General features: G+C 38.8%; 1 protein-coding gene across 3 annotated transcripts in view; it reads right to left on the bottom strand.

Annotated features, from left to right (window-relative positions):
• The window catches only part of LOC114882871, a 241,669-nt gene that overhangs the window by 167,836 nt on the left and 50,830 nt on the right, over positions 1–23,003 (bottom strand). For 2 of the 3 annotated variants that reach the window (XM_029200001.2, XM_029200002.2), the window contains exon 2: positions 1,113–1,175. In XM_029200001.2, coding sequence (XP_029055834.2) covers positions 1,113–1,175 — 63 coding nt within the window. Of the gene's footprint in view, positions 1–1,112; positions 1,176–17,463; positions 17,542–23,003 lie in introns of those variants that run through there. The other variant, XM_029200003.2, reaches the window with a different exon arrangement.

Here is a 23,003-nt window from a genome sequence, read left to right as displayed (position 1 = left end):
AATCCCGACTCGGGACACCGTCGCTCGAATTTATCGATACCCAGCCATTAACCTACAAAACCTCTCTGTACGATGTATCGCGACGCTCGAATTTACCGGGTAATTCTAAGAGCAATCGAACAAACTGTTTACTCCCATGGCCTTTTCAAAAATAGTCCCGCACCGCGCGCGACCAGGTAGTTGTATTCAGTTATTTGCAGCACTTGTGAAACTGGGTTACGCGTTAAATTGCGCGTTAATCGTGCATCGACGCTACGAAGGAAATATTTTTATCGACTCAACTAGTGTTATTGACAATGAAAAAGCATCGATCGAGTGCCATTTTAAAAATTAACACAGAATTGAAACGTTTTCAGGAAAGAAAACGTTGTTTTTCTTAATTGTAAATATTTGAAATTGTATCTGATACCGAAATAATAGACTGAATTTGTTAAAACCAAAATTACAATTTGTTGAAAATGAAAGCGTTAATGGAAATCAGTTCCCATTAATTATTTAACGCATTAAATACTTTGATACGAGTTTCTAGTTGCAGCAGTTATTACTACATCAAGTTCCCACGATTTCTTCAATGATAAAACGAAAGGGTGTTCCATTAAAGCAGGTACACAGTCGGATTACCAGCATCGTTGGATTATTGATAGGGGCGAAGCTTGTATCTGCCCTTTACGAGGCACGATTGGATGCATATTTGATGAAACACAGCTAGCCGAAGAGGAACGCATTATCGTCACCCTTTTCATGGCAAGTGAAAAGCCTATTCTTGATCAATATTTGAAGATCGATCCACTTAGCAACAAAATGGTTGATTGTGAGAGACAACGTGGCAACAGAAATTATCACTAAATATCTCAACTCGTAAAATATCTCGAATAGTAAAAAAGTAAGAAACCTTTGAAATTATCGAGTTGAAATAAAATAACTATCGAGAAATTTAATAGAGAATTACTACGATTGGGTAAAGATTCGATTAAATCTCTTGTTAGCATTTCTAAAAATTCGCTAACCAGAAAATCACAAACTAGAGAAGACGATACGAGGAATTGATTACTTAATGAACGCCCTGCCTTAACATCGATTACTACTATATGACTATTGCATGAATTACATACCGAGTTGATGGCTGTCATGCTGCTAACTCGACCTGGATCTGTGTCCACTAGCCCGTTGTCACTCTACAACAAAAAAATGGAAAAAAAATTGTCGGTTAATATAGGCAATAACAGAGCCATTTGATCAATTACGATTGAAACTACAGATAATAAAAACAACGCGTAAATTGCTTCGATGATTAAATATTCAACGGATCGTTAATCACCGAAATTTGCATTTCAATTAAAGCGTCTGGTTAATCTAGAAATACTCAACAAACGAACACGTTTAACAACTATTTTTCCTAATAAATTTATTTTCTAGAAATCGCTAATTCAGTAGGTTCGCGATGAAAGCTAATAAGTCTTTCAGTAAAAATAAGAATAAACTGAGACGAAAGAAAAATGGAGGAGTAAGAGAATGCACGTTTTACATGACGAATTCTCAAGAAGGAAAATAAATACGAGCTAACGCAAGTGCACTTCGCACGGCGGGCACGCGATTTTGTTTTAATCGTGGTTGGTCGCAATTAAAATCTCGTCTCGTCGAAAATGTTTCTTATTCGACCTTCCACACCGTCTCGTTAAACGAGAACATTAATTATGCAACATATGGTGACCAAACGCTATGAAAGATTTACCAGTCATTAAAAAGTATCAATAAATACTTTATTCCGTCAGTTTGTGGCTTCGAAACGTAGATAGTCTGATACGAGTTGACGACATACGAGTATCGTAGATAAGATATTGTTATAAGCAGTAAAATAATAAATATAACAGAATCGTCTGTTGAACTATAATCGAATCCAAAGTATCCTGTTCCCCTTAAGAGATACAAGCCAATCTGCTACAATATTTCTTTCCCTACATCAGCGAGAGATCGATTTAGTTACACGAGAGCATCGCGTCACTTAAAGCACGCGAACGAAGTCGTTACTCGGCTAAGAGGGTTCGTAAAACAGACCCGGTCGACGTGGCGAGAATTAAAAAACGAGCCGATGTTCGTTTCAACCCTCGTTTTACGAGCCTCTATCGCGGCTACCCCCTAAAAACCCGGTTGTTTCTCTCGGAAATCACACCTTTCTCGTCTCGTTTCGTGATTTTCAAGAACCGTGTATCCTCTGTCGAAGGAACGATGTCTAAAAGGGTGGAAATAAGGGAGAGGGTAGGAAACGGCAGGTTCGCGCTAACTTTGACACGTAAATTTATTCAAGCATAACCGATCTGGCAGACGTTCAAGACGGACGCTCTACCTCCGGCTTCGAGTCCAGCGGTGTTTTACGATCAAAGTTCGGAACGACACTTGCACGGTGGCTCCTCTTTCGCTTCTCACAGTTCCTTGGCCACGCTGTCGCCTTTGTAAGTACTATTTCTTCGTCGTGTCCCCGAGACCTTTCCACCACGTCCCGCGGTACGCTTCGACGAGTCGACGACTCGACAAGCGAGCAAGGAATTTCCATCTCGATAATCCTGACTGCTTCTCGCCTGACCCCGAACCTCCTCGAGCATCGTCGCGACGCCTCGCATCGCGTCGCGGTCGTTCCTTCGAATTGAACCACCTCGAAGAACCCTTCCCTCGGGATGCTGAATTTTTATCCTCTTCAACCCTATCCGGTTTCCCTCGGATTTCAAAGTAGTTGAATTATGTATCATGTGATTACACGTAATCTCGAAGAAAATAGTTAAATATAACCTTCGATTAGCTATTGTTATGTTGAAAACCAGACGAAAGAAGATTCTGGCTTAACGAAGAAGACCCGCGACGCAATAAAATGTCCGAAAGATTTAAAGGTGTCGTCTCGGGGACACTGCGTACGAAGTTATAGAATGCAGCCAGGAGTTAAACCGAAGCACGGGGCAGTCGTAAAACATGTTACAAGCCGGTGTAATTTATGGTAGAGTTACCGTACCAGATCGCTCACTTTTTGTCAGCAACACTGTCGCAAGGTGCAACATGAAAACCTTCTCTTCGTCGTTTTTCGAGGGAATAGAGAATTTACGACGGCCAATTATCGACCTGTGCCGACCTATTTACTCATAGAATCATAGAATTTTTCCTAATGCTTCGAATCCTATGATTTTCAAAGAGATTTCTGGGAGTAAATTCAACGTAAATTCTAATTTGGCCTTACAAAGTGCCGACTCTTAAATTTCATATCTTCCACTAAAAATATAATAGAATATTAGAAGCTTAATGGATCTTAAAATTAGTGCTCGCTGTCGCGTTTTAGTGCCTCTAATAATAAAGTCCACAGTTCCTTGAGTCGTGAAGTGTTGTCAAGAGACCTGTATCTACCGGAAGAAAGCCATTTAACAACCGCAAACGACAGTCTTTTCAACTCATTACATATCTCATGAGCCATTCTTTATCCGCAATAGTCACGTTACAACATTAAGAAGACTTTCGGGACGATTTAAATAATTCCATGGGAAGTTCGTCTGCCGTTTATCCCGGAAGCTCTTCAATTTATAGGAGAGGAACCTTGGGAACAGCTTAACGTCCCTCTTACCCTTCCGTGTTTTAACTCCACCCTTCACCCTTCTATTTCGTTCCTTTTCTTGCCGTATCTCTTTTTCTGCTACATTTCGCTGTTCTCCGTCTACTCGTCGTTCGTCTTTTCTTCCCTTTATCGCGTCTGACTGAATCAAACAAAGCGCTCGTAAAAATGGAGATTCTTGCTCAACGACGGAGCACCGTATCGATAAGAAAAATCGAATTGTAATTCTTCTACCTGACGACTCCAGAGGAGTATTCATAATTTGATGTACACTATCGTCAACAATTATCGATCGTTACGAGACGATTGTAATCGTCCGACGTGAAGCATCTAAACTTGAGAGCAAAAAGCGTGGGATGAAAATTTAAAAATGACTGCTATAGCGGAAAGATTAATGCAATATCAATTTTTATTGACAAAAATTGCTACAGCGTGACAGAAAACTAGCATTCCAAAAATATTCGCTCTATCACATGCATAACTGGCTTTCCAATCAAAAAGCTTTCTACCGCAAAAAATGAAAAATTTACAATGTCGATGATTCGTATCTACGTTAAAAATTCAAAATGGTTAAAACCTCCAAAATAGTAGGTAAAATACATAAAAAATTCAGCTGCAAAACCACCGAAACCATTCGGTGCAATTATCAGAGCAGAATCTTTAAACAGCACCCTCGTGTATCGAGGTGGAGGAGAAACGGAAACGCAAGGAAAAAACGTACAAACGTCCATCAAACCTTTTTTCTATTTGAAGTATGTATTCGTTACGTCGTCGTCTGGTTAACGAAAGAATCAACGAGAGTGCATTAAAAAGTTGTCAAGGCGGAGGCGAAGGAAAAGGGCTGCGCCTTGGCCGTTCTACAAACGGAAGTGTGCCGGGTGATTGATGGCCGACCGATTGTCAGTAGAGGCGAACTCTCCCAGACTCGACGATAATTCACGCCTCGTCTACGTCTCTTTCCATTTCGTGGCTGCTATCTTTCGTCTCGACACGCGCCGGGGGTGTTAAAAATAGGAAACGACGGAGATTAGATGGTCCCAGGGTCGTCAGACAACGACGCCGTCGGGTAACAAGAGGCAACGAGAAAACGAGACGAAAACTCCTCCAGAATCTTACTCCTCTTTCGCTCTACACGTATAAGTAAATTTTTAGAGGAATTGCATCCGACCACAAAGGAAGGCAGAATTATGGAAAAGCTGATGGAAAATTCTTGAAGAAATCAAACAGTTGAAGTTCGTGAATTCGGTAGAGCCGTTGTTGGGAAGGAGAATTCACGCGAACGGGAGCTTTTCCGGGAACGCACCGTGTATACCGGATGAGGAAGGAAAATCCAGGCCTGAATAATTCGCACCTGTCGCCGAGCGAAGAGAAATGGAACGCACGAATAGGAAGACGTGATTCACGGTCGAAAGTAAACACGTAATTCTTGAATTTGGTGGTACCGACGATTTGTTTGGCATGGCAAATAAAGGTGGATTTTGTTTGTGAAAATAAAAATGTATAAAGTCACTCCAAATTCATGGCAATTTTCAATTTAATCAATGCAGTATCCATCGAAGATGAAAGACAGATCATTTCAATCATCAAAAATACAAAGTGTTAAGGAGCAAGCTTTTAAATAATATAATTTCCACACAAAAGATTCTTTATTTTGAAAAATTTGAAACTATAAATTACTTGTAACAAACTGTTGTAAACGAACAAGGCTGATGGAGTAATATAACTCCGAATGTATATGAACTCACTGATCGATAGGTTAAATAATCTGCGATAATAAACGAGGCCTCTGCTCGCTGTTCGATTCAATATTTGCGTCCAAGAGTTGAATCAGACGGTGTATATACAGGAGAGAGAAATGGTTCGGGGCAAGTTCGAACAGCGATTAAGATCATCAGAGAATTTGATCTCCTTCCATTAAGGAGGAACTTCCACCGACTGATTGATTCGTAAGGTTAGAGCAAACGCTTGCTCGTCCTTAAAAGGGATCGAGTAGGCGTAGGTCATGGTTACGAGGAGAGTCTGCTTCGGCATGGAATGCTGAAGATAATTGGGAAGCGACCTTCTGTTTTATTCAGAAAAGGGTATATACGACACGAATGAGAAGATAATGATATTACGTGTACAAATTAATCACTATTTCAAATTTGAATACTTTTTTTTATCTCTAACAGCAAACAAAACAGCTTTCGAATGTAATTTATCTACTCGATTATTTTTGGAACAAGTAAAATCAGCATTCTACCGATTCATCGATACTCTTTCTAAATAGCGTTCTTTTATTTTTAACTCGTCGATCTTCTGCCAAGGGTATTATGTAAAACTCCATTGATCCCTGCGGATGGAGAAGAATACCAGCCAAGTTGTTCTATTTATCCCGAGAAATGACACGAACGCGGGTACACGGTTAAACGATTTAGTTTGAAATAAGAGTGACGAGCGGCAGGCACAGACAGTAGAAATGTTATGGATTAGTCAGCCAGAGCTACAATTGCGTCATGTGTATAGATAGATATCCTGCCTTTCGTTCAGCAATGATCTGACATTCAAACTTCATTTTTCCAGTAGAAGAAAAGAGAATATTTTCTGCACTATTTTGAATAACATAATAATTGTTATAATATAAAATAAGATCGAAATACTAACTTTTAATAACTGTTAATAAAATCTATTAACTAAAGTGTATCGTTAACTATCTTTTAATTCTTAACTACCCATCATCTGATGTTAAAAAAGAATTGATACGCCCATAATCGAGCATCAAAGTGAAAATTTAAATTTTGCAATAAGTATAGCCATTCAGTAAACGACCAAAAATGAGAAAGACATTTTCATAAAACATTTTGGGAATTATCGCGTTCGCCGTGTATATTGCCAGGCTAATAGCTGTTTTATAGAATCATCGATCATCGCTGCTTTGCTTAGCGTGTCTCCTTTCTCTCGCTCTCTCTACAGTATTTTTTTTCTCCTGTCGGGTCCCTTCAAACATTTTCCACCCCCGGTCCTTTGTACAGGCATTTTGCCGCCGGTGTTTCCTTAATAACGTAACCCGACACACACGTACACAGACAGAGTAGAACGGCTTTTAAGCACCACGTAATCACGCAGTCGTTTCGCTAACGTTCTCGTACGTGACACGAGCTTCATGGGGATACGAGAGTGAGAAAGGGGCTGGTTAAGTTAAAGCCTTCATGGTCGACGAAGGAAAGGGGGTTGCAAGATTAGAGGTGAGGATTCAGTTTCGAATTGAAAGGCGTTTGTTCAGTGATAGGGTTACCATCAGGGTTTATTATATGATAGACTTAGTTTCTGGATAGAAGAATAAATCCATTCAGAAAATCATATACATGTGTAGATTGTGAAAAATAAAAGTGAATTGTACTGATATATGATTTAATTAAATTCATTTTGCCGACTATAATTTTTACTCGCACCTTTTTTCTACAGAATTATTTATTTAAAAAGTGGCAATTTATTCAGTTTAAATTCAAAGCTTTTTAAAAATTAAATATTGCATCCAATTTCCATATGCCTTTCCTACAAATGTCCATTTCCACTGCAACAATAAACGTGCTAAAATTAAACCCATCTCAATAAAAAGAACATCTGATTCTCTCTTAAACTCTGTTCATCCTTGAAAACCGACAGTCCGCACGAACCCAAGGAAATAAAAATAAGAAAAAGAAAAGACTAACAGCAAGGAAGTTCAAGTGAATAGACAGTATCGTCTGTAACAATAATCACCGGTGGCCGTGTTCAGAGATCCAATTGTATGACAACAGCCTTGTTGATAGACCAAATGAAAATACACGAGGCTACTCCAAATTTATACACACACGTGTGTGACGTGCGGTTAAAATCTGTAGGTTGCAGTGTCGGTGAACGAGCCACGATTTATAATTCCTTTAAGTGAAGTGGGAGAAAGAGGGAAAGAGCAAATTGCAACGGGGAGAATACGTCGGCCTTGATTTGTCGCTTAACACACCAGCATCTTGGCAAATTGTGCGGTCATACGGTTGTACGTTTAATTCGCGTGCTATGTCCTCGAACGTCCAATTTCCTACACCCACCCTCCGATGAGACATCGTTCATTTATTTTGTATCAAACTTGTGCACGAGGAAGAAATAATACTCATTTATCAATTATCTGATATAATGTATTAATGTTTATTCTTACGTATCCTTGCATTTAAGTTCAAGTGCAAATTAGATCATTCTGACTGCTATGATATAATCACCAAAAATTCCTTTAGATAATATTAATTTTATTGGCAATAAATTTCGTGCATAAAAACTGGAACTGCAAAACGAAAATCGTGAAATTCCAAACAGAAATCGTGATATAATAACGAAGCGAAATAGAAAAAAAAAGGAAGGGGTAAAAGAGAAAAAAATTATCAGAGAAAAGGTGATGTAACACGTAACACGACGGCGTGGATGATTTTTTGAAATTCCACGGGAAATACTGGTCGACACCCATCAAGGATCGTTTCATGGAAAATATTCGTTCGGAGGCGAGAATCGTAAATGTCCATGGGTGTGGAAATGCGAGTTTCGAGCAACTATACTATACAGGCGAGCACGTCATTCGTCGAAACGACGAAACGGTTCTACACCTGCTCGCTCTATAATTCCAAGACGTTCGTTTACATTCCAACGACCGTACGAGAGCAATATTTTTACGAAGTCTAGAACATGCGGCTAGCTGTAGCTGCCTGGCATCTAACGTGTCCATAAATCTATTAATAAAGCGACAAGACTTCGTTAATTGAATGGAAAGGAGGATGCGTTATATGTATGTAGTTCGCGAGGAAACGACGTGGCTCCATTAGCTGTGAAATGTTGAAATAATTTAACCGAGACATATTGCACGAGACCCTTTTTGATTAACGCGTTTAATCAAAAATAAGTAAAAATTAAAAGGCAACTGATGGCTTGACAGAAGAAACAATTACAATTTTCTTCGTCATCTCACTTTCCCTTTTTTGAAAGCGACCATTAATTAGAAATCATCATTTTGTCCCGGTGCTATCAGTTGGACTCGTTAGTATCTTTCAACACATCTCTGAACGAATGATTGACAACATTGCAGCATATTTTCTCAACGAAGTACATAGACAACTTTATTTTAGAATGAAAGATTTATTTTTAAAACGGTACAAACTAAACGATGACGCGTGCTATTTCTCATGTTCTTTAAAATCGTTCGATGAAATGTTTGCCAAAATTCAAAATAACTTATAGAGAATAAAGTCAAGAATTATTATTACTATGCGGAAGAAAGAATTCATTACGTGTTAATGAATACAAAACGTTAAATATTTTTATTTTAATCTTTAATCGTTAAAACGTGTTATAGTTGTGATTTGTGTCGCACACTGTAAAAATGAAATGGAATACAGGCGTGCTTTTTTAAAATGACGCGTAAATTCATTCTAAGAACGAAACGTTCGAGGAGGAGGTTGCAGTAGCTCGCAAAATTTGAACGAGGTCAAGAAGAAGCAGCAACGTTGTCGCTTGCCGCTCTGTATCCTCGTGATAACTGCACGATAGAATGTTCTCTTAAATTTCCCAGGTGGATCCTGGTCGTACTTGCTTTCGGTGGCGTCTTTATACGCTTTCCAACGAATACCTGTGCGCCTTGTGCCGGCCCATTCAACCGTTCGCAAGAAGCCACGTCCTTCGAGAATAAGCGAATATCGAGGATGTCGCAGGAAAGTGGCTACCTTGCACGGCTGGATTGTCATTTTTCACGTGTACAACTCGTGCTTGGATTTTCAGGGAAATGCTTGCGAAAAAATCGTGACAATGCGACACGTTCCAGAAGAAAATTCTCGTTACTACGAAACTATAACTTTCGTTTCCATTTCGTATCACGAAAATATTACTAACCCCTTCTATTTTTCTAATTTCCGTTAAAGGATTTCAAATATATTTCTATGAAATTCACTGTGTACTTCGATCACCGAGTAATCAATTTATCTATATAACTTGAACTGATTGATGTTCACGAGTAACGTCACAGACATCGACGACGAGGGGGGATATAACAAAACAATTCGCGGCCAGTTAACGCCAGCAAAGAGGATGAGATGACAAGCATGGGGTGGAGAAAACGAAGAAGAGCGAAACAGAAGAAGAAGAAGAAGAAGAAGAGGAGGAGGAAAAAGAAAAACATAATAAAGCGTGTCGAGTAGACGCGAGAAATAGAAAGAGAGGTACGAGTGGTGACTCCCGGTGGTATTTATACAGAGGCTGGAGTGTCGCCAAAATGCTAGAACCGACCCTATCTATCGTCAAAAACACATCGCACACCTCCTCTCCCACTCTTACTTCTGCCTCTCTCGATCGTACCAGCATCACTTTTCCACCGTTTTCTCCGCCCTCCATCTTCGTCTCATCCCCAAAAATGAAACGAGAGCCAAGAACTGCTCGACACCCACCTTCCTCGCCCAGTGCAGAGTGTAGAGGATAGCTGTGGATATCTAGACGATGGTAGTTTCCGTGGAATACTCGTCCGGACAACTCCAGCAGCTTTATTTGTCAACCACTTGGTGGCCAAGAACGCCATCCACCGAAATTAAAGGCCTACACGAGGCGACGAGGAAGGTTACCGGGCACCACTTAATATCATCCTGACAACTGTCTCGTGCAACGACATTCTCTGATACTTTGTGCAAACTTGTACTTTACTAAAGGATATGCAATTTATCATTCTAAATTCAGTATTTTATGATTTTATGATTTGAACGTAAATTATATTTAAGTTCTATAAATGAAAGATAAAAATACACTCTATTTTCGTTTCGTTTTCTATAAGTAAATCAATGTTCAAACGAGATTTTTACGCGTCAATTTCTAAATCAATCGATTATCTTTTAGATAATTCTTTTCCTGGATATTACTCGAAAGAAACCATAGAAGAATAAAAGCATCGATGAACGAAATCCAAGGGGGTTTCCAGTTTTGCGATTAAACCAGCCACATAAATTCTAGCCGCGAATCGAACGAGAAAGGAACGAGCATCAAAGAAGAATCTTTTGAAGGTTATTTTTAGAGGAACGCATATCGACGAGGAGAATATTGGTGAACCGTAAGGATTCCACACGATGCACCAGATATCCCGTTGGCCACGAAGATTTCACGGCAATGACTATTCCAAAGAAGCTATCCTCGACGGTGGTTATCGACAGAAAAGGGCTTTAAAGGCGAACGACCGAACAACGATCGGCCCCAGTCAACATCCACCGATTTTATCGGCCCTTTTTGTGTTTCCTTGATAATCCGCATCGTTGCCTACAGCGATCGTTCGCTCTTTGACTTTCAGACGTCTACTCTCGAAGGAAACGAGCAGAAGCTTGGCTAGATCGATTGAAAAAGAGATACGTTTCATCTTTCGATTCCTCGCACATCGATACATACAACATTGCCTCCGCCGTGCAACACACGTTCAACTTGAACCGATCCTTCGGGGATCAACATTTTCACAAAGAATTATTTACGAAGAAGTAGTAATCGTGTGGAATTTTGAATTTTTAGGAAATTCATTTTTACATAAATCAGATTGATTTTCATGTAAAAAAATTAAGTAGAAAAATAAGTAATAAATCGGTATTTTTAGTGTCTCTAAGAGACAACGCGTGTTCTGAAAAGTTAAATACCCGTGACACACATTGTCACGATTGCACTCCGCTTAAGCAATGACCCGTTTCTTTTACACGCTAATAGCTCGAAACTTTCCCTCGTTCGAAAATTATTCTCGTTAAAAGAAGCAGAATCTATCCCGATCCCGACCATTGCCTCTAGCTATCGATGAACCGTGTTCCTTAGCGAATTTCTATGATATTATTTCAAGCTACCGAACGATATCCGGCACGAAATTCTCGGTTTAAGTAGGTAACTGGTAGTACAGCTAGTAAAGGACGTCGTGAAAAGTTCCTACGAGTGGATGGTGCTGTGTAGCGAGCAATTAAGAGGATCATTAAAGCGAAGATATCGCGAACGCTTTAAAACGATCGTCAACCGGGCGATGTGATAACCATAAAAGAATACGAGTAGAGGCATTAGCGAGAGGAAGGCTCGTCATTTTGCACGCACGGTCGACCAGCGACGATTGAGAGGAAAGTGGAAGAACCCTGTTATTATTGTTCACGTGAACGTAAACGTTTAAACCGTCTAGGCTGTATTTCCGCGTGAAATTATTACCTTGCCGCGAACATGCTCTCGCTTTCTTGCATGCAACATTCTAAGGAAAAGTACAGCTTCGATTACTATCGAAGAAAATAGTTTCTTTCACTTGGTTGATCGGATGATTATGATCGTTAACTGTGGTACCTTTTCCTAAAGATAACGTGTAATTATCGTTTCGCTTCGTTGATAAGTGATTCTCATCCTATCAAATTTAGTTGCATTAAAAGCGAAAGGTACGTGAAAGTTGATAAATTAAAAATAAATAAGAGAAATTGATATTTAGAGAAGTCGTAGGCGTGGACTAAGAATAAATTGGTGTTAAAAAGATTGCAATAACAATGAATCAAAATGATCGATAAAGCCTTGATAGAAAAGTGTTACGCGGTCATAATTGGATTCCAGCATCTCTTCATTTAGCACAGTGATCCCTCGTGTGAAAAACAATCAAGACTATGACGAACGCGCTAGAATTAGCTTCATCTCACTGACAGATTCAGCTGTAATTTGCAATGTAGTTGTCTTATGTCGAGCACACTGGCTGTTACACATTGTTTCGCATCTGCGATTTGATGACAGCGGACATTCGTTGGCAAACCACAAAGACCTCGAAACTAGTTGGGTGTTCGTAGTAGCTAGCTACGTTGAATCTAATACTGATTTCTCATTTTTCTGTCATTCTGATAAACCGATCGGACGAAGAATTAATGGAACAGATTCCTCTCGATCGATTCGTTTCATTTCGTTTTATTCATTTTCATAATTAAACGGTATCGCGTTTCTCTTGTATGGTCAACAGGTTCTGGTCGATTCCCATCGAGAATTGTATATTAAAATCAATCAAAGCGACGCGACGCGGAAATATAAGAAGCGGAATAAAAACAGGAAAGAAGCGAGCGGAAAAGCTTTGCTAATCCAACGATTCAACCTATGCAGCCGGAAATGAATCGCGAGTAAGATTCCCGATATAATGGAAGGGAAACATCGAGGGATAAGCTTCATCCGCCCGTTTCCATCCCTTTGCGTCTGTTCATTTTTATATTGCTGAATACGACTGGTTTCGCAATTGTTTCCGTCCGCTCTATTTTCTTGGAAAGCTTGAGATAAAACATACGTACGCATGTTTTCCAACGACACGAAACAGAGTACAAAACGTGAAACGTATCTAGGTTGATGTTGGATCGAGTTAAGAGATCAAGCCTCGGAGTTTTTTTGAAAATAAGCACGACCCACTTAGAACAATGAGATTTTCTTTATCGAACAAGTTAAATGGTATACCAGAAATACGCATAATTAACGCGTTTCCCTGTATATTATACTTACAAACGCTGGGAATGAACTTATCAACCTAATTTAACCTAACCAAACATGGAAAGATTCAGATACATATTTTAATTACTATATAATGATCAACTCTCATAATTAAATTGGACTTGACGATCTTGACTGCTACCACTGATTAGTAATGACTAACAAGATTATTTTGGAAGAGGACGGAAATAAGTTGTGTTTGCTATGATTAGTAGATCAAAACAGTGATGAGCAGACTAATAGATCAGAACAGTGATGAGCAGACTAAAATCAGGCCAGCCAAAGTTGATGTATGAATGGAAGGGAGCTCATCACCTCGAATATACATTCAATATAAATTCTTTGCGCGTTGATCATCTTTTGTTTATTGTAAGAACCTCGCTCCTGCCTTAGTTAATGCATTTTAATTTCGGTATACTAATGTATAGGTAGAGAAACACGCGTACGTCGATTATCACTACTAAACATGACCGAGCAGAGGGATGGTAAATTTGCATATCAACTCTGGTCAGCCTGCCTGTAGTAGATTAGGATTGTAATGAAAAGATCAATAAAACAATCAAGCATACGATCACCGTGGTGTATTAGACACTGTTATACTATATTTTTCATGAACACTACTGTAAGAAATTATGACAGACAAGAAGGAAGGATCTTTAATTATACTGAAAATTTGAAAAACCAGAAATTGATCGATAAATGACCTATCAATGGATTTATAATTCAACAACAATTAGAATTCGTGATATTGCAAGAAAGATGCATTTCAAGCGATAAATTACAAAAAGTAAAATACGTTTTCACGTGTCCTACTTGGTTTCCCTAAAAAAACGTGCATATAATTCTTGAAACACATTGCATACAATGCATTCGATGCACGAATATCGAAACGAATAAAAAAAAAATGTAGAAAGAAGCAAACAGAATGAGTTATAAACTGTATCTCATAAATAGAAAGCGAACAGCTTTAACGAGGAGACGCTGATCCGTTCCGCAGAGAATCACGAAGCAAATAATTGCACGATTTATTGGAGAGAGGAATGAAAGGGAAGATACCGTATTGTGAAATGAAAATAAATATCCACGCCTGACGCGATACTTTCCAATGAAAAAAGCACGCTCAAGTTTTCTAGACTGTTAAAATGAATGCTGCGCCGACCATTATGACAGATTACTCGAATTTCCACGAACGATTTGAAATTGTGATCGCAAAACACGCATTTTATCGAACCACCGGAAAATCCACGATTACGAATCGAAACATCTGTATGATGAACGTGTTGCTTCATCTTTATTCCACCCTTTCAATTATATTGCTCGGATAAATACTGATAGATTGTTTTATTGCATTAAAATAAATCCGGGCTGTGACCCAATTTTTTTTTGTAATATCTACAAAGAATTATTAAGATCAATATTATGAAAATATTGGAAATTCAAATATTTTTAATCCTCGGTAACCCAAATCTGTAAAATGCAACGTAATATTAAAAGTAGAATAAAATGTAATAATTCGGGGATTTTTTCGATTGATTCACCTCTGCCTGTGGCTTTGCACATTTTTTGAAAAAAGAAAACGCTATGCAGTTTAAATAATTTATATCATATCTTGAAAGATTATTAAAATAGGCAAGTCCGCCATGATATTTAATCGGTAATATTTTCCCTCCAGATAATAATGAAACGAACTCATTGGAGCAAAGCTAAGCAACTCCAAATCTTTTCAGTCATCTATGCTGATCCGTGCTCCACAATTATCACCACCACTCACGCAAAGCTCTCAATTAACGATGAAAACGCAATCTCGCGTTCAAATAAATCACGCGTCGCTCGCAAACAGAAGATTACATCGTATCCGCGGGTTAGCTCGTCGATCACCGTCTGTCGAGTTATTATCGAATATTACGAGGCGGTGTCGCAATCCTGGCCCCGGTGTTCATTGCATTCTTTCATTCACCGACCGCATCAACGACTTCCTCGTCGACGACGTGCATTTGCACGCGTGGCGTTTTAAAATAGTCACCGGTAAATATACTCACGCGAGGCGGGGAACACCGCTACTTTTATTTATCGCTGCTACTACGTGGCCGTTTCTGATTGACGGCCATTCGCTACCACCACTCGAAAGTTCGAACGAATCGAAAAAATCGTGGAATTTAAAAAATTCGTTGCCATCTCGAAAACTGAGCATGACGACGATTTTAGTTATTCTGCTCGTTCAAACTAATTTGTTGGGTAAAATATGGCGCCAAGTATAAATCAAACGGAAAGAACAAGATCGCGAAGATCACTAGACCGTATGGTTAGCGGATAGATCTGACGGCAGGAGTAACATTTAATTAAAATCTTTCGATCCGAGCGAACGATCTGGCCGTCTGAAATGAGGCGAAACGTCGCGAACGGCTGTACAGAAACGCGGCGAGTAACGTCTCATTAGGTAGAGATTGACCTAATTACGAAAGGAAACGTCTGGCGCACTCGAGTCGCATCTCGTCTGCAGTTGGTGCGTTGCCTGCCTTTCTGTGTAAAATTGGAAATCGTTCCCTATTTATAGCGCTTTTCCGATAGGGTCACCGAAGCCGAACAAATATGGAACAATGAGCGAAGCAACAGGGAGCGTAACGCGTTCTATAACGTTCCCCCTTTGTTTTCATCTTTTTTCCATCCCCTAGCCACCCAACCAGTCCCGTTATTATTTTTACGCTCCTCTCCACCGGCAACCTTGACTTTTCCTATCGATCCAAAAGAAAAAAAGGAAGTCACGAGTCACTGAATGTAAACTGAAATTTTTACTCTCTTGTTTGTCCATCTTAAGTGCTCTCCAAGTTTATTTATGGTATCAAGACCCTATAGTACCAAAGAATTACGTTTTTATTGTTGAAAAGTTGAATGGAAAACTCAACTTGTTTCAATATATTTAGTGTAATATAAATTTTTCATTTAATGTTATTTAAATAACTACCTTGAGTGGCTCACCCAGATTTTATTGAACTTTTGTGTGTAAAATGATAAATAATTTAAAAGATATTTAATGTTAAAACTTCAGTATGTTTATCTATTCTGCATTGATAAGATCAACATTTTATTTCCAATTATTAACATCAAATTTCCTAATCTTCAATGATACACGTATGTTTAATCCTTTTTTTTTTTCATTTAAATATACTTGAAAAAATTATGATGAATATTGCTATAAATAAACATACTGCTTACGACACTGCTGGGTAACAGTGTCTTTCCAAAACACTGTCAGATACTATATTTATCTCAATTCGAACAGCGTGAGTTAAAGATATTTTTTCTTATGCATTGTTCAAATTTTTACTACACCAAGTTATTTAGGTCATATATTCTCTATAGAACAAAGTTAAATAATATGAATATATTCCCTAAATACTTTTAAACATTATCAAAGATTCCACATAAATAAAATATTTTGCTAAATTTTTAATCGAATTAAAACATTCTTAAATCGACATATCGATAAATCGAAGAAGATCGATATCTCATCACGTTGACTGCCATGGTAATCACTCAAATGGTGTATAATCGAATATTTAATAAAAGAAAATAGAAAACAAACTGAATAGTTTTACTATTATACTAATAATGCAAGATACCAATTAAAAGCTTAAATTTGAAAATTAAACGATCATACCATTAACAATTACAGTTTTAATGTGTCTAACTGCACATAACCTTTTCTACCATTTTAGAGCAGTAGTATAATCGGAGTTGTCTGAACAGTGGCGCCAGTCAGGGTTAGGCTGACACGTTGACTGCCACAGTAGAAAGGGCCATGTGCAGTCAGACATGTTATGATTTCCTCAATGAAATTTTCTCTACTTTCTATTTTGCATGTACAATGTAATTTCAATACCGTATAAACATTGTTTTCAACCTTTCTCTCTTTTATTTATTTAATAATCGAATGCGAGTCCACTCATAGTTGACAGTCAACGTGTTAACTGTCCAAGGACCAACTACTAATCTATCCAACAGTTGTCACAAACCAATATATTACACGGTACCCACTTTGCTGGTATTGCAGTGTCAAACGAAATTACGATCGATCACTGTCAAACACGCGATCGACAATTACATTAATCGACGCCGACGATGACGCCGCCATTTTGCCGACTCTTATAACGTCCTGCACGAATGCGCGTACACAATGTAAACAATGAACATGATACAAAAGAAGGAAGAATTAGTCGCACGAATGGTAACAGACCACAAATTGTGCAATTAGAAAGCACGTACGTACCGTTGAAAAGCAACGAGGTTCGTGCGTTCGCGCGCGTAAATCACGCGGCGGATACGGAGCGGTTCGTGCTCGTTTGGCGCGTAAAAAAGCTTGGTAGACTGTATCGCATTACCTTGTCAACGAAATCGTCCGGTGTCCCGTTGACCAGCCGGTACAACACCTTTCTCACATTTTCAACCTTCTCCACGCTCTCCTTCTCCCGCCAGGAGCACAACAGCACACAGCCAATGTGGTAGCACGCGGCGACGATCACGACACTTAGCAAAAAGATACAAGAGACGGGCCGTTATCTTTCTTCTTCTTAATCGTGATTATGCACTCTTCTTCTTTCTCTTTTAAGCTATCACACTTGCGATCTCATGCGAACGCACCCCGTTATGGCGCCGCTGTCGACGATCAGCGACGCAATGTTCACCGCGACGCGGCACGCGCCAACCGATACTCATTTTCTTTCTCGAGATACACCACTACCGATTGTCGCCAAAGTTCCGTTCGGTAAACACGCGTTGCGGCCTTCTCGTTCAAGGATCCAATCGGTATACACTTTGTACACGAGCACACTACACGCGGAACACGATATCACGATCACGACAACGACGAGAAGGAGAAAAAAGCACGACTAGGACGACGCGACTACAACGAAAACGGCGGAGGCCGGCTCGCGAGGACCTCTTCCGCCGCACGATTCATGACCACCGACGGAGAGCACGTCGCTCTCGTGGCGACGACTGCGCCACTGCGCGGTATCTCGCCGAAGCGAACCGACTAGACACGAGAGGGATACGAGCTACGAGAAGGAGGGGGGGTAGGGATACCGGAAAGGAGGGAGACAGGTAGATTGGTGCGCGTGCACGTAATAATACATAGTAATACATAATAATTATGCAAAGAAATGAATAGATATAGGTGTCTTAGGTGTTTCTGCTCAAATGTTATTAATGGAATTATGGATATTTTTTATATAATCTACAATATAATAGTTTTTACAAATGACCATGTAGCGACGCGCGCGAAATCGCGTTCGGGCCCGCGCCAATCAGGCGTGAGAGTGGCTCTGATTGGTCCAAGCATATTTTTCGATCGTCTCTCTTGGCGGTCCGCGCGAAAGAACCAATAGGCCTCCAAAAAGAACGCTAAATCAGAAAAATTGTAGAACACTCTCTTGCGTATGAAAAGTATTACGCTACAACCAAAATTATAAACACCCTGTACACAAGTACTTTTGTACTTATCTTTTGTCCATCGTAGATAAATATATGGATAGACAATGGATTTTCATCGTCAATCATGTTTTGAGTTGTTTCTAGTGTTATACAACGGTGCTTAGGACGCCAGAGCAGCTACCACCTGTGGTGCTCACCCTCTCTACTTGCGGCCGACCCGCCATCCACCCGTTCTACCCTCGCGCACACGCGCTATGCTGAACATCCCTCTTTTTATCGAAACGAGCAGGCGAATTTTAAATTCTCGTCTTTGTGTTTCTCTCGCCGAAACGCTTGTGATGTTACGCTCCACGTGTGCGAGTCACGTGTAAGGATGTTTCAATTTTTATGACCTTTCTTGATACGCATAAGATCTTAAGTTTTACTGTTAATTTCGTATTAAATTCGAGGATGCAGAATAAATTATTACAGAAGGAAATATTTAAATTAAAATTCGAGTATGGAAATGAACTGTAGATTCATTTTGTTAATAAACCAGAGAATGTCTATTAAAACCTGAATTACTGTTTAGACAGACTTTATACATTTTTATATTAACTTTCGATAATGTATTAACACTTAATACCGTTGTACTTAACATCGTTTCAATATTTACCCATCAGACACGATTTACACCCGTAAGCTTCAATATTAGACAAAGTAGTGTTAAGTACAACAGTATTAAGTGTAACAGTACGGCAAAGCAAACTATGAAAGCCTCAAGAATATCAGGTGTTAACATGTTAATTATTACTCTGCTCTGTCCCCGTGTGCCAAATTACACATGATCATTTCTATTGTACCAGACAAGTTATTAATAAACAAAAACACCGCTTCTTTCTTTACGAAGTTTCTTCACGATTTTTATATCCTACTCAAGAATTTCATCTCTACCATTATTATAATTATATAATAGTCGAGTGCACGAGCATTAGAAGCAACGTAATTGTAACCGGTATAACGTTGAAAGGAAATATTGCGTCTAATGCACAACACCTTACTACTTAAAAGCTGGAGAAGCTCAAATGAACTTGTTACTATATTGCAAACGTTATCATACACCGTCAACGTTTACTGTAACATTTTATCAGGGTTTCTTACCACGATGGCGAAGCTCACACTGTAGCCTCCCCGTTCAAGAAAAAGAAAAAAAAAAAATGCTGCGTCTGGTAAGCTTCTCATTTCTTAACGGAGAGATAGAGGAACGGATATACCGCAGCCCCAGCTCATCGTAAACACGGATTAAGGGAAATGTACCGGTGTAACGTTACTAATGGTCGTAGAAAAACAAATCCATTTGACACGAAACTTCTGTTAATTGTCAACATACCCGTGGATTTCCGTTAGTCAGTCTGCAGATAATTTCAACGGGAATTTTACGTTTGTTTTTATTTATTCTTCTTTTCGTTGCCGGAAGATACCGTCTTGATGTTTCTCTTCGTTTACGTAATTTTCATAAAAATAAAATTGAAAAATGAAAAAAAGTACCAGCGAAAGAAGCAACTCTGTGTTTGATCTCGAGCATGCCATGGAAAGTTATTCAATGCAGGCATGTTGCTATTCCAAAGAAACGATAGGAAGTGCTATTCTTAGTAGCGAATGGCATCGAGAAGACGTGTCAATAGGAAAGGCACGAATTGACGATGGTCAAAGCACATTAGCCCGTGAAATTACGATGAACGAACGCTAAGAGTAGAACGAGCAGCGAAAAGCACGACCGTAAATCGTTGTAATGGTGCCGGGGAGATCGTCTGTTTTTGCTGAAGTCGGTAGTTCGGAAACTTTTTGTAAAATCGACGCTGCAACGGGACGGTACTTCGAATTTCCAGAACGAATGTTCACGGATTTACGAAGTGAGGAAAGTGCGCCACGCCATTTGTCTCTTTCACCTAATTAACTACAGCCGCGTAACCAAATAGAAGCTCCATCGTTTAATAACAATTTTCTCGAGGATGTTAATGAGACGATGGGCTATTAATTTCATCGCCAGTATTCCGATTTCCAGCCGATAAAAGATATTGATATTTTTAGAAAGACCTAATTGTCCAATACTGTCAAGAGTAATTAATAGATGCTCGTAAGTCATGTTAGACTTTTAGTGTTTCTAATATGCAATCGTAGTTTATGTGATCAATGAACTTTTGTTGAAATAAATTTCATTGAAAATGCTGGTAAAATTTGAATTTTTATTCAAGGAAAAATAATACTCTGATAACAAATTACTGTTGGATGGTCGAATTATCTAAAAGTAGGTACTTTCATATTTGATGAAACGAAATCTGCAAAGCAAGTACGTTTTCTTTTATGATTGCAAGCTTGTAAAAAAAGGAAAATGATATCTAATAACATCTTGACCATCGAGATAAAAGCAGATAATTTTAATTAATTCTCCAATGTTCAACCTGCCTATCCAACGAAGGTACTTAAAGAATTTTTAACAGCGTCGAATAAGCTGCACGCTTCTCGCTATTTACTCGGTCGCGTTTTAGTCTTACCAAGTACGGTAATAAATCTCCTCAAGGTAGTACACTCTCTCTATATATAAGTACTTTCTTTCCTTTCGCCGAGATTCTCTGAAAGCTTGGATTTAATTAAAATATTCTATGCGCTTCTTACGCCGATATAAGGCACGCGAGGACAGTATTCTTTCGGATTTAATACTCATTTTACACGTGTACGTGAATTAATATTGAATTAATATCGTGTGTGTTAAAAGCATAAAAAAAAAAGCAAGAAAGACATGGAAAATAAATGGAAATGGATGAATACCACGCAAGAATGCCAGCTTAACTCAATAGAACTCTGTTCAATAAATCAGCTAGGAAATCGAAGTAATCAAGGTGATGTATTTTCTCACTGGTCGTAGGTTTTTTTTTTTTTTTTTAAATTTTTATAGCTATTCTCTTTTCCTTTAAATCGAACGTTATTTTCTTGCAAACCTCTGAATTAAACCATAGCATACAGGGCGATTAATTCAACGTTGTTAGTATTAGCCACTTGAAATTATAATTAAGAATATTTAAATATTTTGTTTTTTATTTAGTGGTTAAAAGTACTTAAAATTCAATAATTTGTAATGGTCATTTCTGAATTGCATTCGCTTTCAAATTATTATTGATGCAACTTTGTAAATGCACTATAAACTAAAAATGTTTGTTCTCATGTATATTATATGGAAATTGGTGCTGGCCGGATGAATATTATCAAAATTGTTAATCAATGTAGAAAATAGAGGCATGGAGGTTTATATCGAAACATCAAACTGACCAAATGTTCAGTAGAGTGAAAGTATCGCGATGAAAATTCGAATATCGTGATTGAACGTCATCGAATTCGAGCTAAAATCCATGAAATGTACGATTTATTTGTTTGCAGAGAAACGTCAGTGGAAGATTCAGTGAGGAAATTTTTTGGCGATAGTATACGATGCGGCTAGCAATTTTTTTTTGTCCCCGAATCGACGTATTTCGAAGCGAATGGTTAACGGATAAAATGGCGTTTCATTCAACCTGGATCATTTTGTTAAGCCCACGTGGCTTATGTAGGGTATTCACGTGAATCGCGAATACGAAATGTTCACAAAATCCATCCGAAATATCGTACCCACCAGTCGAAAAGAGCTTACTGGCCATTACCAGAAATTTTCGCTGACGTACGTCGAGAGAGATTTCACGAAATCGCTACTGTACGTTGTGTTAACAAGCGCGTTCTCTCGTTATCTCCTGAAATATCGTGTTAATATTAGCTAGTTAAAGCTCGAACCGTGTTAAACACGCTCGAAATTGAACTACGCTTGGTAAGAACACCGAAAACGTATAACGTATCGATCTTTCACAGAATAGTCTCCGAACAGTTTAATCACCAGAGAATACGTAATAAATTGGTTAAATGTTCATCTATTTCTACTATGTGGCGCGAAGATTACTCGATATAAATTCTGAGACTGTAAGTCAAGCTTAACCCTTTCGTCTTGGAAAATTACTAGAAATGATTTATTAGGAAAGCATCGTGCAAAATTGATTATTTGTAGGGGTAAAAAAGTTGTAAATTTTACACTCTGTTAACACAATACTTTGAAATAAAAAATCTTCGAATGCTATTTCGAAATTATGTTCGTAATTCTTCAAGCGAAATTTGAAATTTCGTTCATTTCGACGAAAGGAGCGGAAGTCATTTGTCGATGCAGGGAAGTAGACGCCCCTTAATATTACTAACGGTACACAAATATGCGAAGTTTCGTCACGTGTGAGCCAATGCAACGCGCAATAAACTCCTGGTTTCGTAGTTCCCCATTCACGCACAGTTGGTCGTGCATCATGGGCCCATTGTTTCAGACGGAGCAACTTAATGCATCATCTACAAGTTGATGATGCAGCGCGGGTAAGTCTAATTTCAGTTGCTCCTGGTAGCCGGTTGTTCCACGAAGAAAACTTTGCATGAGATGAAGATA

This window comes from Osmia bicornis, chromosome 15, assembly GCF_907164935.1.
Source record: "Osmia bicornis bicornis chromosome 15, iOsmBic2.1, whole genome shotgun sequence".
NCBI lineage: Eukaryota > Metazoa > Arthropoda > Insecta > Hymenoptera > Megachilidae > Osmia > Osmia bicornis.
The sequence above is the reverse complement of the archived record's forward strand: the minus strand, read 5'-3'. Positions and strand labels throughout refer to the sequence as shown.